The sequence below is a fragment of the Macaca nemestrina genome, chromosome 5 (genome assembly GCF_043159975.1).
Source record: "Macaca nemestrina isolate mMacNem1 chromosome 5, mMacNem.hap1, whole genome shotgun sequence".
Taxonomy (NCBI): domain Eukaryota; kingdom Metazoa; phylum Chordata; class Mammalia; order Primates; family Cercopithecidae; genus Macaca; species Macaca nemestrina.
This window is the reverse complement of record NC_092129.1, coordinates 1,968,411-1,986,032: the sequence shown is the minus strand read 5'-3', so window position 1 is coordinate 1,986,032 and position 17,622 is coordinate 1,968,411. Positions and strand designations below refer to the sequence as shown.

Sequence of the window (17,622 nt, the reverse complement as noted above, 5' to 3'; positions counted from 1 at the left end):
TTCTTTTCTTTTCTTTTTGTTTTTTTTTTTAAGACGGCGTCTTGCTCTGTTGCCCAGGCTGGAGTGCAGTGGCACAATCTCAGCTCACTACAACCTCCACCTCCTGGGCTCAAACGATTCTCCCGCCTCAGTCTCTCAAGTAGTTGGGATTACAGGTGCCCAGCACCACACCCGGCTAATTTTTGTATTTTTAGTAGAGACAGGGTTTCACCATCTTAGCCAGGCTGGTCTCGAACTCCTGACCTCAGATGACCCGCCCACCTTGGCCTCCCAAAGTGCTGGGATTACAGGCGTGAGCCACTGTGCCCGGCCCTCAATGATTTCCTTAATGGCGTCTGGGAACTCAGCTGCTGCCTCTTGGTCAGAAGCTGCTTCTCCTGTTATCTTGATTTTTTTTTTTTTTTTTTGAGACAGAGTTTTGCTCTTGTTGTCCAGGCTGGAGTGCGATGGCGCGATCTCGGCTCACCACAACCTCCAACTCCCAGGTTCAAGCGATTCTCCTGCCTCAGTCTTCCCAAGTAGCTGGGATTAGAGGCATGAACCACCAAACCCGGCTAATTTGGTATTTTTAGTAGAGATGGGGTTTCTCCATGTGGGTCAGGCTGGTCTCAAACTCCCAACATCAGGTGATCCGCCCACCTCGACCTCCCAAAGTGCTGCGATTACAGGCGTGAGCCACCATGTCCAGACCTATCTTGAACTTTTTAAGCCAAACCTCTTTCTAAAATTATCAAGTCATCCTTCACCTTCCCTTTGCTTTGTCCGATAATGACTTCACTTTTTCTTGAATCATATTAGAGTCTATAGGTATGCCTTTCTCATAGCAATCCTGCACCTACATAAAAGCTGCATTTGCAATATGAGATTTAAAAGGATTTAACAAAACGTGCAAGGTTTTCATGCCTGCTGGCACAGCTGCAGCCATGTCTCCACGAGTTTCCTTTTCTTTTTTTACATTATTTCTTATACTGGATTCATTTATCTTGAAAGGGCAGCCGCCTGCCAGTCTACGTACATACCAAGCAATTCAGCTTTTTCTGTAAAGTCGTGGCTTTTCTTGGGAGAAAGTTCAGCATCTCTAGGGGCACTTCCTATGGGCCCCATGGTGTGATTCAAGGTTTACAGTATTGCATTAAACACAATGAAAAATACACAAGAGCCGTAAGAGACCACCTTTCACTGCAACACACAATTTACTGGAGAGACAAACAGCTCACACAGAGGCGATGAGCATCACACAGAGTTTTAAGGGATACTTGTAACTCCTGAGCTCACCGCAACAGCAACAGCAAGGCGATGAAATGAGGACAGTAGTGCTGGATGGACGACAGTCGAGTTTATGAAGTGATGATTTCGTACTGCATTTCTGCACTTGTTTATATTTCTCTTGACTGAGAATGTGCATACATTCTAATAAATTTTAACTTTTTAAAAACGTGTGTAAATGTTATGATAGTCAAGGATAAAATAGACTAATATCTACATACATTTTATGCATTCATGACATATCTTTTTAATTTTTTTAGACTTTTAGGCTATGTGGTTCATCTATGAGTTTTTTCAAAGTGTTGAAAATCTCCAAAAATGTTAATATATTTGTTGAAAAAAAAAATCATGTATAAGTGGACCCATGCATTTCAAACCCATGTTGTTCAAGAGTCAGCTGAATTTTGAAGGAAAGTGGAGAAATAAAATGTCTACATTTTATTTTCTTCTGCCACAAGCACATCTTTATTTGAAAAGTATTCCTGTGCAGTTGCTGCTGTAAGGGGTGGCATGGGGCCTGGGAATGTGCACTCCTAACAGGTTCCCAGGTCAGGCTGATGCTGCTGGTCCAGGGCACCCCACTTTGGGAACCACTGGGTGAGGGTAACCCTAACATTTACACAGTGTGTCACTATTTACAAAACCCAACTGTTACATAAACCATTTACAAAAATGGACCAAGGTGCATCCCTGTTTTATCGCAATCTCCATTTTTTATGGAGGAAACCATGACAGGTAGAGAGCACTTTACCAGGACAGCCACGGAGCCTCAGTGCTGAGATTCCAAACGGATTTTTCTAAGCTTTTGCTGTTTATTTCACTGGGCTGCCAAAGACAACTCCCATTCACACATGGTCAGGGCATCCTCAAATTCCCTCTAATCTCACAGGTGTTTCCAAAATCATCCTTTGCTTATTTTGCTATTTTTCATTCAGGACTGATTTAATATCAAAGGGTTTCTGAATTTCTTCAGAACTCCTGTCTGCTGTTTAGATTAAACAAATAAGGGAAATTATAATGACTGAATCTCTTTTCCATCCATTATTTCCAACGATAAAATACAGAGGTTAACAGCAGCAAGAACTTACTGGACACTGACTTTTTGTCAGGCACTCTGATAAGAATTTTATATAAATTTTCTCGTGTAACCCTCTCGGCAGCACTATGAAGAAAACACTCTTATTGTCCCAGTTCCATAGACAAGGAAGCCAGGCTGAGGGCAGGCAGCCTTCCAAGGCCACTCACCTCTTGAAAAGCGCTTCCTGAGATCAGCTGGCTTCCATTTGCATGAAACCTCAAAACACACATAGAATGACATAATATAGTGGCAAGAGGCGAGGTAAAATTTATCAAGGAAAGGTCTTTTGTTTCCTCAGTGAGAATGGAATTAAATGAAACATCTTTTGGTCCAGAGAATCTTGGGGTACATGAATTTTCTGATCATGACAATTTTACATGTGACACAGCAACTGGAAGCCCAAATATCAGAAATATTTTAGTAGATACACAGGTTTCTTATGCTGTGATCCTACACAGTGTCAATACATACAGAAGGACAATAAGCCATAGTGATGGTAATGAACAGCTCTGCAAATGATTCAATGTAACCACAATCCATGTGTGAAAGAAACATTTTAATTAGAGGTACTCACTGGAGTCATGAAGCACTTCAGCCACCACAGAGAAACGAGCTGAGGCTAAGACATATTCAGAAAACAAACAGAGCTGGAAATAAAACCTGTGTAGGTAGATCTCATGCCAGAACCAAATCAAGAAGTCCTGAGAGAAGGAGCAAGAAAAAAGGAAGCAATATTTTTCAGGCAAAAGATGAGGATGTGGCATAAATCTGTGGGTGCTGGAATAATGCTTGACTGCTCAAAAATGTTTTTACAAAAATTGGTAAGGGACTGAATGTACTACTTTAGAAGCGAAGTGTTTTGGAAGCAGGACTACACCGATTCATTACAACTATTTTGCAATTCTGCTGAGCCACGTCTGCGAGGATGAAGTTTCTTTCATTCTTCCTTTCACAGAGTTCCTAACATGTGACCTTCGTTTCCCTTTACCCAAATTAACCCCACACAAGAAAGGGGACGAAGAATTACAAACAGAAGTGAGTTCTGCACTCTTGAAACTTGACAATGGTAGCGACATTTTCCAGAGGGGAATCAACTGTCATATTATGCTCACTTATTTTGCTTTTGAAAATAATTCCAGAAATGACATTTTCCGAGTATTCTGCACATTTCTTCAGATACTGAATTTTTAGTTTACAAAAAAGTAAACTATTCTCAGAAGACCTAAAATGGTCAAGATTTAAAACAAAGTCACCCCAAGACAGAAGCCTTGCCTCCTTACAGCAAGAAGCAAAGGCTCTGTTGGAGAATTCCTGATGGTGGCATGCAGGACCACCTGGCCGCCCGCCACACAAGCCACGGGAGGCAAATGGTATCATCTCATCAGGCTGCAAGGCTGACGCACAATCTCCAACTCTTGTCAACCTCCATCAAGGTCTGGCAAAATAAATATGGCACACACAGTAATAAACCCCACCCTTTTCTCTGGCACGTCCTCTTCCAGAGACATAGCAGAACAGGGCACGGGTGTGATATCGCCCACTGGTCTAACCAGTGGACACTGGTAAATACCTAAGGCAGCAGTCACTTTTTAAGGCCTTGGGATAATATGTGATTCCACGTCCACGCTCCATTTTCCTTATCCACTCCTCTGTGACGGACACTTAGGGCGCCTCCACACTGTGGATATCGTGCAGAGTGCTGCAATGGCCATGGAAGCGCAGGTATCTCTTCCATATACTGATTTCAATTCTTTTGGACAAATACCCGAGATTGCTGGATCATGTGATTTCTACTTTTCGCTTTTTGAGGAAACAACACACGTTTTCCGCAGTGGCTGCCTCATTTTGCATTCCCACCGACTATGCAGGAGCTCCCCTTTCTCCACATCCTCATCGTCACTTGTCTTTCTGATATTCTAACAGGTGTGAGATGGTATCTTATTATGGTTTTGACTTGCATTTCCCTGATGATTGGTGATGTGAGCCCGTTTTTCCCGTACGCATTGACCATCTGTATGTGTTCTTAAGCGAAATGTCTATTATTCAAGTTTCCTTTGGGCCATGATCTTCATCTGATAATTTCACCTACTGATGACATTTGCCTCAGTCAATTACTGCATCTAAGATTGAAGAGGGTGATTTTCTAATCCTGCCATTCATCCATTCCACTTGTCTGCAATCCACTAAGAAATAACTTTCCTTTACCAAGTAGGCTATTTGGTTTACTTAAAATACAGTCCGAACAGGAAAGGCAGACAAATGTTTAAGTATTTTCCTTCATAAGGCACACTTCTGAGTAAGGGACAGGTGCCCTAGTTACCTCCAAATGGGGACCAATGATATTTTATGTTTTTGTTTTTAGCTATAACTTTCTGGGGGGAGTATTATAAAAAATGATAAGGGTTTGGATACACAATGTTTGAAGTCAATCGCAGTCATTACTCTTTGGATGCTCAGCTAGCCCTCCGTTGGCCAACAGAATACGGCACTGATGTGGTGCTGCCCATGGGTCTAACCAGCAGACAGTGGTACATGCCTAAGGCAGCAGTAGCCTTAAGGCCTTGGGAATTGGCTGTTGCCTGTGGCCTTGTTATATGACTCCATTACCCTTTGATTTCTTCTTTTCTCTTTGGCATAAGATGTCCCTGGCTCATCTTGTAAGTCTTCTGCCACAGACCTGGAACCAGCTCTCCACCCAGGGAGTTCTGGCTTCTATTACTGGGGAACGGCATTTAGAGGCTGCAAAGAGGGTACTAAGGGTGATGGCTGGAATGTCACTGCTTCCAAGCACCTTCCGTGGCGGGAGCTAAGAAATACTGGTATTCGTGCACCAGTTCCACATGGTTTTAATTTGAAAGGCTTTCCAACATAAGTTAATGGCTGACAGGGTAAGTTCTCCCCATCATATTGTTCTTTTTTTTCAGGGTATTCTGACCGTTGTTACTTGTTTATTCTCCTAAGTAACTTTACAATCAAACGGTACAGCTACAGAAAAACCTACTGGAATTTTGTTGTTGTTGGGGCAGTGTTAAATTTACAAATTACCTACAGAGAACTGCCTTCTTTATGAAACTAAATCTTCCTATCCAAGAACAAGTTACGATTTTGCATTTGTCTAAGTCTGTACTTCTGGGGGAAAAACAAAATGTTCTTAGTGCAGGTTTCGCAGAAATCTTGTTAATACCTGAATGGTTTATCCTTTTTGAGGCTATTCTCATGAGTTCTCCTCTTCCACTATAACTTTTCAGAGGTTATTTTTTTTGCACCTATAAAGACTACTGCATTCCATATATTAATTTAAATACTACTAATCTTTCACTGAATTATTTTATTGTTCATATGGGCCACTAATTCTCTTGGGTTTTCCAGATATGTAATCTTGTTACCTATGAATAAACATAATTTTCACCGTTCTTTTCAGTGCTAATATCTGTTAAGTTGTCCTGTCCAATTTCATAGGGAAATATCTCCAATACCCTGTAAAATAGTTGTGGAATTAATGAACGTTCTGGCTCTGTTCCCAACCATAGAAAACTAAAGTTTTCTCAGTAAGATGTCAGCTTTTGGGCTGAGATAAGCATTTTATCATTTGAAAGAGGCATTCATGGATTCCTCTCTTACTGGGTGTTTTAGCAGAAATGAATCTAGAAGTTTATTGAAGCAGCTTTCTGCATCCAGGAACATGGTTGTAAGAGTCCTCTTTTTATACTAGTTAATATTATGAGGGAATTATTAGTGGATTTATTGACAGTAAATCATCCTTGCCTTCTATGCATAACCCGCTTGGACATGATAAATTATTGTTAATGCACTAATTCTGTGTTCCTATTTAAGCTTTTCAATTGATATTCATAAACGAAATATAACTCCTTTCTGAAATTTCATCCAGTTTTCTATCAGTTATGGTTACTTCAAAAAGCAGTCTGATGTCTTCCTTCTTTCTCTATGCTTTAAAACAGTTAAGTATCTTTGGGACTATTTGATGTTTAAGAGGTTGGTAAAATCCCCTGAGAAAGCATATGGGCCTGGTACTATTTCACAAGGAGCTCTTAGAAAATGTTCTCAATTTCTTCTAAGAAAAGTGGCCTGTTAAATTTGTTTCTACTTTGGGGGCCAGTTTGATAAACTAAATTTCTGTGACTCAACCATCTGTATAGAGGCTTTCATATTAATTTGCACAAATTATGAGAAGCAGTCTCATGATTTTCAAAATCCTTCTGCTCCATGCTTTTGCCTACTCATTGCTTATTAATTATAGACTAAGCTTTCTCTATTTAAAAAAAAAAAATTGCACTGATTAAGTTATTTTGTTGCTTGCGTTTTTAAAAAACTAGTGTTTTGGCCAGGCATGGTGGCTCATGCCTGTAATCCCTGCATTTTAGGAGGCCGAGGCAGGTGGATCACTTGAGGTCAGGAGTTTGAGACCAGCCTGGCCAACGTGGTGAAACCCCATCTCTACTAAAAACACAAAAACTTAGCTGGGCGTGGTGGCAGGCACCTGTAATCCCAGCTACTGGGGAGGCTGAGGCAAGAGAATCTCTTGAACCCAGGAGGCGGAGGCTGCAGTGAGCTGAGATCGTGCCACTGAACTCCAACCTGGGTGACAGAGCGACACTGTCTCAAAAAGCAAACAAACCAACAACAAAAAAAAACACAACTAGTGTTTTAATTTATTTATTAGTTCTACTGATTTTCTGTTTTCTAACTTCTCACCTGCTTTTCTATCAATTTATTTCTTCTGATTTACTTTGCTGTTCCTTGTCTGGCTTTTTCGTTAGATATTCATTTACTTTTTCCCTTTAAAAATGTATGATATGGGTATTTGGTGCTATAAATTTCCCTTCAAAAACTGGTTTATGGGTATTCCAGAGACACTGATATGTCATGTTAGAAACAGCATTATTTTCAAGAAATTCTACAATTTCATATTTTGTTTCATACCTTTAAACCAAGAGTTGCTTAACAGACGGAATTTTAATATTTAGATGGAAGAAACTTTTTGGTTTTTAAATTTGTACTTTGATTGCATTATAGTGAGAAAATGTTGATTTTGTGTTTTTTTTTAATTTATTGAGCTTTTTTCTGTATTCATTTATGGTCATTGTTCATAGATATTTGATGTGCACTTGAAAATAAGACACCTTCCTTGTTGGCAGACAAACATTACTATGAATATCTATAAAATAATGCATTATCAATTATGATATAGAAGTTTCCTACAACCTTATAATTTCTGTGCACTTGACCTGCCAAGGACCGAGACAGATGCATTAGTCTCCATTATTAATGTGTGGCTACTTATTAACTGGTTCTTATCATTTCCACCTTGTGAAATTTGTTTATTTTCTTCAAAATTAGATACTAACATGTATTTTCATTGTGAATTTTGGCCTTTGGCATTATAAGTATCTTTGCCTCATAATTTTTTGGTTGAATTGTGTTTTGTGTGATATTAAAATCACATAATCTGCTTTATTTTTATTTTCACTTGTCTGGTATACATTAAACATCTCTTTTCTTTATCCTTCCTGGATCACTTTGGCTTAAGGCATCTCCTATATTCAGCATGGACTCAGACTTTTTTCCTCATCTGTAAAATCCAATCTGAAATTTTTTTCTTTTTTTCCTTAAACATTGATATGAGTCAGGCATGGTGGATCAGGCCTGTAATCCCAGCACTTTGGGAGGCTGAGGCTGGAGGCCTGAAGCCAATTGTTTGACAGCAGCCTGGACCACACAGTGAAACCTCATCTCTAAAAAACTAATGAGCCAGGCCAGGTGGCATGTGCCTGTAGTTCCAGCTATGTGGGAGGCTGGGGCAAGAGGATGGATTGAGCCCAGAAGTTCAAGCTCATAGTGGGCCATGATCATGCCACTGCACTTCAGCCTGGGCTAACAGAGCAAGACTCAAAAATAAATGAAAACAACAACAACCAAGACATCAGTATGACTGACATTTCCATCTCAGTTTCATCCTAGTATTTTACTTTTAATTCTATATAATGTATGGCACTTTATGGTCTATTTTATTTGTCCTATCTAGATATTTCTTTGGGCACTTAAAAACGGCAGAATTCTTGTTCCAGCAGTTATATTTTATTAAAAGCTTTATACAAAACTCTTGGTCCACTCCTCTCTAAGACAATGCATGTTAGTTCACTACTATGCCCAACAGTGAGGCTGTCTAGCAACCATTTTTCCATCTCTCTTCCTCTACATTCAATTTTAGTCATAATTATCTTAATTTTATACTCTTAAATTACATTTAAGAGCTTACAATTCTATTGTCAGCTTCAACTGATCTCTTCTTACTCAATTAACATCTACAAGAGAATCAAGAGATGTATTCTACTTTCTAGTTATATTCTCACATCTCCCAGTTTTGTACTATTAAACTGTAACAGATAGAACATTTACAAAGTATTCTGTCGTACCTCATTCCCACCTTTTGATCTTCCATAGTTAAACACATTCACTGCTCACCTTGAAGCTTTTGCTGAAACTTCTTCAATCCTAGCTTGGTTTTATAAAGCTTTATTTTTCAATATAACTCGAGGGAACACCATTCAGTTCTAGCATATTCATAACTGTGTGTCTGGTTTTATACTCAAAAAAATGTAGCTGGATATTAAAATTCTTGATTCAGATTATCTTTCTGAGTATGTTAAATATGTTCTTCCCAATGTTTTTTTAACAACAACAAAAAAAATGATGATTTACAAAAGTCCAATCCAAGCTGATACTGTTTCCCTTATAAGCATTCGAACATTTTACATGGATCCACAAAGGTGTTTTGTAGTCAAATGGACTTATTAAGCAGTATTTCTATGCAAACTAGTCTGGGTCAATTTTCCCAGGTATTCTTGCAATATCTAGATTTAACTAAACTTTTTTAATTTTAGAAAATATATTTTTGAATTATATTAATTATTTGTTCTTTAGTTTAACTAACTTTAAAAAAAAAAATGTCCAGGGACTCCATTTATATGTAGGTTGAATCTCCTTTGCTAAACTTCTATATTTACCTTTTCACCTTGAATTTCTTTTATCATTTTCTTTATTTACTTCTCTCATTTGTATCCTTTTTCCCTATTGTGCTCGCTATATTTGCTTTCTATAATATTCCTTTGCATTTGACCTTTACTTCTGAATTTTTTTTCTAATGCCTTCCTAACTTTCATCAGTTCTCATTTCATATATTCCTGTTGTCTAGCAATTTCTGATGTTGTATGTGTTTTCTTAACTTTCTTAAGCTAATTTGCAAATATATCATCAGTTTTCACCTGTTTAGCAGACACATTTTTCTGATGTAGTCTTGTGTTCTGTGAGAATATTTTTTGGTTCATCTTTTTAAAATTATTATTATAAAAAGAACTGTGATATCCAGAAGTTGTATGACACAGAAAGTAGGATGTATAGAAAAAAATCGAGAGAGAACATAGATAGGTAATTTGGAGGCATGTTGTGAAAGTCCTTTTAAGCCACACGTAAGATCCTGGTTCTACATAGAGACCCAGCAGAATATTTTAAACACATAGTATTTACAAAGAAAAGTGTAATTGTATTGACATTAAAAAGTGTCATGATCATCAATAATCTGTTTGTTTTCTAGTCATTTCTAGTCATTAAGAGAAGTTTGTTAAAGTATTCCATTATGATTGAAGACACATCTTTTTCTTCTCAGAGTTATATCACTTTTGATTTATATATTTTGAAACTACATTATTGGGTGCATACAGGTTTATGACATTTTCTACATAGATTGGCATCTTTGTCATATTAAATGTCATTCATCATTTCTAGTAATGCATTAAGACCCAAAGTCTACTTTACACTAAAGTATTGTCATATCAGCTTCATTTCCCATCCTGCTATTTTCAACATTTCTGTCTCTACACTCTTAATTTCAAATGATGTATCTTTCAGTTCTAGGAAATTCCAACAATGTGGTAAAATTCTCCATCCTTATATTTGTGGCCTCTGACTTGCACTCTATTTCCTTGAATATATTAACCTTGTCTGCTAAGTCCAATACCTGAGTCACCCATAGTATTGTTTCTATTATGATTTTTTTTCCTTTTTTTTTTCTCTATGTCTTGACATACTTGTACTTTTTGACTCAAAATTGAATGCTATGCATATTACAAAAAAAAAAAAAAACCTCCCAAGGCTCAAAATTATATTATTGTACTCCAGAAAGGTGGGCAGACGGAGCAGGAGAAGACTTCCTTACTATAAACCGAGTTGAGCAGACTCAAGGCTGGATTGCAGCTTGGGTGAGATTCCATCAACTCCTGGTTTATCCAGGGGTAAGCTAAGGTGTCCATTGGGAACTCCCACCCCACTAGCAGGGACTGACCTCTGATATTTATATCCTCAGCCCTGAAATATTGTTAAAAACCCCACTCTGCTTCTAAAGGTTTTCTGCTGAGCCTATCAATTTCTTGCCCTCCTTAGCTCCAGAATTGAATAAAATATGTTGACAGGAATACTGGTAGTGTCAGGCACGGCACTTGACCCTTCATGGCCCTACAGTTTTCAAGTTTTTATCTCTACATCCCTGCAATATCAAGAAAAATTTTTATGTACAACTTCACCTCTTACCATTCATACACACACACACACACACAGACAGCTGCATCCCTCTGTATGGCTTTGCCTGTAACATAGGTCTGTTTTTTTGTTCAGAAATGGCAAACTCCTTCAGAGAAAAAGTAGCTGCAGAATGTTAAACCTAGTTTAACCAGGTTTTGTGTAGTAGTTCTGATAGGCACTCTAGTCAGTTCCAAGCTACTCCATCATAGCCAGTGCTGAGCCTGAATATGAAGAAGATATTCTGGCAACAGTGAAGAAAAAAAGAAGTCATTAATAATGGAGACCAGTTGATATTTATCAGGTAAGAGATCATGCAGGTCTGGACTAACTAAATAATGAGAAATAAGAGGAGAAGAGAAGTTTCAATGCACTGGAATATAGACTTGGAGAATTTCAAAGGCAGAGTCCATTTTAAGGGTAGGAGAAACTATAATGAACAGTGTTCTTTTAATTTATCATGTTTGGGATTCACCGAGTGCTTTGAATTTGAAATTCAGATTCAAATTCAATTTGAATCTGAAATTCACTGAAAGCTGTGAATCTGAAATTGTGTGTCTTTTATTTGAGAATTTTTCTGTCATTGTTTTTTCAACCTTTTTTTTCTGCTGTATTTAAGGTCACAAAGATGTGTATTGTCTATGCAGATGACATATAATAAACAGATAAATCATTCTGGATTTCAATCACAGTGCAGCACTCATCCCCAAAAATGCTGTCTTCATTTGAAATATACTGGTTTCTTCCACTGGTTTTTATCTTATCCTTCATAGCCTTTAGGAAGCAAATATATTCAGTATTAATTAGGCAAACACACATTTCTGTGATTTATTTTTTTGCTCTAATTGATCAACACTAAAGGTCTCAAATAAAATGCCCAGGGGAATCTAGAAGGTGTGTGATAATATTTAAGAAGCCTGCTTTAAATGTATAGGTACATTAATTTTACCTTTGCCTGACTTGTGGATAAGAGGGAAAGCAAGTATTTATATCTGCTGAGTCAATGTAAGAAGATACATAAAAATAGATGTGTATAATACTATTAGTAATAAAAATAGTATTTTTATTATTGAAAAATAAATAGATTAATTATTCTACTTTAAATGTACCGTTTGTAAGGAACACTCAGTGCCATCCTCATTTCATCTTCTCCCGTTCATTCCTCAGCTACCTGTTCATCTTCTGCGGCCTCTGGTCATCACTGATTATTCCACTCTTTGCCGCTGCCATGGCCTGTTGAATCTTTCCCCTTCACTGAGCTGTAGCTTCCCTTGGCCCTCATGGGAACCCTCTCACTTCTGTTTTCCTCTTGTAACTCAAATCCTTTCCTTCTGTTTCTCCCCACTGGCTTCAACTGTCAAGGTTCTCCGGAATTCTACTCACTACCTTTTGGTTTACTCATTGTATCCATTCTTCATAGGCACCTTATTTATTACTAACACTTCAGTTATCATCTCTATCCTGATTATTAGTCTTTATCTCCAGAGTTTTGATTTATATTCCCAACTTTACACCTGCCTATTTCAACAGTGATTGGAAAGACTTCAGATATCTCATTAAAAACAAATACAGCCAAAAAACAGTGTAACAACATATTTAAAGTGCTATAAGAAAAGAACTGTCGCCGGGCGCGGTGGCTCAAGCCTGTAATCCCAGCACTTTGGGAGGCCAAGACAGGCGGATCATGAGGTCAGGAGATCGAGACCTGGATAACACGGTGAAACCCCGTCTCTACTAAAAAAAAAATACAAAAAAACTAGCCAGGCGAGGTGGTGGGCGCCTGTAGTCCCAGCTACTTGGGAGGCTGAGGCAGGAGAATGGCGTGAACCCAGGAGGCGGAGCTTGCAGTGAGCTGAGATCGCCCCACTGCACTCCAGCCTGGGTGGCAGAGCGAGACTTCGTCTCAAAAAAAAAACAAAAACAAAAACCAAAAAAAAAAAAAAAAGAAAAGAACTGTCAAGTCAGAATTCCAGACACAGTGAAAATATGCTTTAGGAAAGAAAGCAAAATAAAGATAATCTATGATGAAAGAAAAGTAAGGGAATTCATAGCCAGTAGAACTGCACTAAAAAAATGCTAAAAAAAATTCTCCAGGTCAAAAAAAGAGAAAAACTACTCTAAATGCTAAATGTAAACTTGAAACTTAAGGAATGAAGAAGAAAGCAGAAATTGCTAAGTGTCTAGATAAATATATTACACCATTATGTATAATTATTGAAATAAAAAAGTATAACATTTTGTGATAGAGTTCTGAACACATGAAGATGTGATACCTAAGACAGCTACAACATAGAATGGGAAGGATATGGCGACCAATTTGGTCATAAAGTCTTCACATTTCACTGGAAATGAAGAACCATCTCTAAGAAGACTAACAAGATAATAGGCATATATGCTGTAATCTCCAGAACCACCACACATACATGTACACACCACTGTACAAAGAGATTCGGTTCACAAATAGATAAATTAGGCCAGGTGTGGTAGCTCACGCCTATAATCCCAGCACCTTGGGAGGCCCAGGCAGGCGGACGGCTTGAGGTCTGGAGTTTGAGACCAATCTGTCCAACATGGTGAAACCCCGTCTCTACTAAAAATAGAAAAATTAGCCAGGCATGGTGCACGTGCACATAATGTGTAATGTGGAGGGGAGGGGGGGCATTTCCATTAATAAAAGCACATTGTTTCCTAAGGATGTAACTTAGGAAAAGATCACACCATTAAATAGACAGGATCTGGTGTTTCACTAATTAATATTATAATCTTGTAATAAAAAAGAAAATACAACGTGTAGCACAGTGTCTTTCAAATAGTAGGCACTCAACAAGTATCTATGAAATTATTAATAATTCATGAGTGATTACTGTTTATCATGCTTCAGTAAAAACATCTTTCATACCTCACACATTATTAAAATGCTATTACTGTGTAAGCGTCTTGAAATATTGACCAACAGTCAAGCTGCAAGTAGGTTTCTATTCTAATATGCAACAATATTAAACAGTCTACACATTACCAAAGTCTAGAATCTCTACATTTATAGACTGCTAAACATTTATAGACTGTCAAAATACAAATACATACGTGTCTGTCCTCGGCCCCACAAGCCGCGAATCGCCCACAAGGACTGAAAGCAATTCCACATGGATAGCCGCGGGATGGATGCCCTTCAAAGTGGCGCTCACACCTACGGGGAGGAAAGAAACACCAGGAGAAAAATCATTTTTAAATTTGAATGCAAATTAGAGGAAAGAAAACAACTTGTTGCTTTTCTTCACAAAAAGAACAAATGAATAATGGAAGAATATTTTATATGTAAGAATTATTAAATGGTTAATGGGTCTCTCTCGAGATATTTTAAAATAACTCAAACACTATTCAAAATCTTAAATTCCCAAAGATGACAAAACTAATAGTAAATAAGCTTTTATATATGATAAATATTAAATGTAAACATATTCTGGAAATTTTTAAAATATCAAAACAAACCTAACAAATCTTCTAAAATAATAAATTATTTAGTTAAATTATTCAGAGACGTTTTGGAGGCAAAACATTCTATGAAGGGTGGTTAAGTTTCACAACTATTTAAAAAGTACCATATAAAATTTGTTTATTGTGAAAAATGCCAAGGAATTCTTGTTAATTTTATGGAGAGAATCTCCAACACCTTTTGGAGATTACCAGCGCCTTCTTAAGAAGACTCCGCGAGCACTGAGCAGCACTGGGCTGGGGACCACAAAGATGCCTGACAAGGTTCCTGCTCCAGGTGCCCTGAGTGGTGGCAAAGTCATACAGCACACAGGTAACAATACCAATACAAAATACAAATACGGTACTATACGATACAATACAACACAAATACAACACAAACACAAATGCAAATACAAAATACAAACACAATACAAATACAAAATACAAATACAATACAGTACTAACGAAGTACAAATACAATACAAATGCGAATAAAAATACAAATACAAAATACAAACACAAAATATAAATACAAAAGATGTGCTTTTGTATTTGTTCTAGTGATTAAAGTGATGAAAGAGCAGAGCAAAGACACTCTGCTAACTGTATCCTTGTGCACAGTGTAAGTGCATGCACATACACATAAAAATCCGTATCAGCTTGTTATATTGTTGAGTACATTATATATGCAGTGATCATAATTATCAGGACATATATACTTTTTGCTTAAACAGGGTTTTATTTGTATATAAATTACATTTCATATAAATATATAAAATTAATAGCATATATGTGACAAACAATCTGTAAATTAAGCTTACAGCTGTTGATAACAATGTAACTGCCTAAACTATCTCGCTTTGGAATGCTGGAAGCCTGCTCAGATAAAGCTACCTTTACATATCTAGTTATGGCTTTTACTGATATAAAATTTGCTGTAAAATAAAATAGGACTGGCAGAAATAGTAATCAATTAGTTCTATAGAAGCAATTTCATAACAATTTCACTTTTTACAATAAATATATATCTTTTTATTCCCTTAAAAAAGTAATTTCTGTTGACTATCTACTAGGAATATACATATTGGACACTTTATATTTACAGGAATGATTTATATTTTCAAAACAATCTTAGGAAAATAAATTAAGATAGCTTAGCTAAATATTTTTTTATTAACTTGTTTTCCATACAATGCCTGCAGTTCTGTATGTCACAGTAGAGGCTTAACCTAAGTCTCCTGGATCTTAAAAGGCTTCTGTCCAAATTCTCTGACGATTACAAATATTTAAATATTAATTATCCAAATGTCAATGAAAAGAAGCCCTGTGCAGTAAAGCAGTGTCCACTTCATTGTAAGACATAGCAATGGAGCTGAACAACCACAGAGCCGTCTCTGGGCAGGGCTAACCGGGCTCGTCCGCGGGCAGCAGTTCAGCTGAAAACACATCCGCCCAATCATATCTATCATCTAGAATCACGCTGGATGCAGTTACTGCCTTAAAACACTCACCTGAAGAACAAAGCTATTTAAGCGTGAAATAGTTGTACACAATTGTGATAAAAATGCCATGCCTAACTATGTAATATCTTAATTTGTTGATTTTGTGTGTCAAGTTCAGTATTTTATTTATTGACTACCTATCATGTCCTATGTAGTATAAATTCTACAAAGAGAATTATTTTATTTATTTATTTATTTATTTATTTATTTATTATGGAGTCTCACTCTGTCACCCAGGCTGGAGTGCAGTGGCATGATCTAGGCTCATGTGACCTCTGCCTCCCAGGTTCAAGCAATTCTCCTGCCTCGGCCTCCTGAGTAGCTGGGATTACAGGCATTCACCACCACGCCTGGCTAATTTTTTTATTTTTAGTAGAGACGTGGTTTCACCATGTTGACCAAGCTGGTCTTGAACTTCTGTGCTGGGATTACAGGTTTGAGCCTACCACACCTAGCAAAGATAATTCCTTTTTTTTTTTTGTTTTGAGACAGAGTCTTGCTCTGTCACCCAGGCTGGAGTGCATTGCCGCAATGGCCAAGATAATTGTCTAGAAAAATTCTGTAGATGGTAATATAGGCTGTAGAAAATAACCTGAACTGTATTGTGCTACTGAGAAAAGACTAAATCTTTGTAAAAATGTCATAAACATCTGTCACAATATTTGTCATACATTTAATTCCTTTTTTCTTTTACATTAATTTTTTAATTTTCACATTCTTCTTTTACTATTAAAAAAAAAAAGAGAGAAAAATAATCAAAGTACTCATAATCCTTCCATTCAATAACAACCCCAGAAAGTGCTGTGGCACATGTACTGCACATTTTCTCTGCATGTGCAAAGGGCTTTGTTTTCCTTTAACAAAGTAGAGATGCATACTATGCAGCTTTATATCCTGCTGTGTCTACCCCAGAATACACCATGAACATTTCCCTCATGAACATGTGTTTCTTGTCTAATGAGCTCAGCGAAGAGGCCATAGAGAGCACTGGCCAAGAGCAGGTGACCCAGGGCCAAGTTCAACCCTGACGCCAGCTAAGCCCCTTCTCACCAAATGAGCAACTTTGGTGAGTTGCTCACCTCTGTGCTGCATTTTCCCCATTCACGAAATGGGCCTAAACGAGTTCATAAAGTAAATTTCTTCTTACAGCACATGGCACATTAATAAGTGCTCTAGAAGTGTCATTGAACTGGGTTCAGGAGAAATTTAAAAATTTTTGAAATGAATGAAAGTGGTAATACAACATAGTAAAGCCTGTATGATACAGTAAAAGTAGTGTTAAGAGGAACATTTATACCATTGAATGCCTATACCAAAAAACTAGAAAGATCACAAATTAACGACCTAATGTTGCACCTCAAGGAACAAGAAAAGCATGACCAAACCAAATCCAAAGTTAGCAAGAAATTTAAAAGATCAGAGCAGAACTCAATGAAATAGAGACCATCAAAACAATTTAAAAGATCAACAAAATGAAAAGTCAGTTATTTGAGAAGATAAACAAAATTGATAAACCACTTGTAGACTAACCAAGAAAAGATGAAATCTAAATAAACAAAATTAGAAATGAAAAACAGACATTACAACCAATACCACAGGAATGCAAAATATCATCAGAGACTATTATGAAAAACTACACACTCACAAAATAGAAAACCTAGAGAAAATGGATAAGTTCCTGGAAATACACAACTTCCCAAAGTTGAAGCA

At 37.2% G+C, this 17,622-nt stretch overlaps 1 protein-coding gene across 18 annotated transcripts in view; it reads right to left on the bottom strand.

The window, feature by feature from the left end:
* LOC105487638 (WD repeat domain 27) overlaps positions 1 to 17,622 on the bottom strand; it is a 304,221-nt gene that overhangs the window by 189,055 nt on the left and 97,544 nt on the right. For 17 of the 18 annotated variants that reach the window (XR_011623219.1, XR_011623220.1, XR_011623218.1 and 14 more), the window contains one exon: positions 14,021 to 14,123. Coding sequence is in view for 8 of the 18 variants with exons in the window: in XM_071096155.1 (XP_070952256.1) it covers positions 14,021 to 14,123 (103 nt within the window). In the remaining 10 variants the exon portion in view is untranslated. Of the gene's footprint in view, positions 1 to 14,020; positions 14,124 to 17,622 lie in introns of those variants that run through there. The other variant, XM_071096161.1, reaches the window with a different exon arrangement.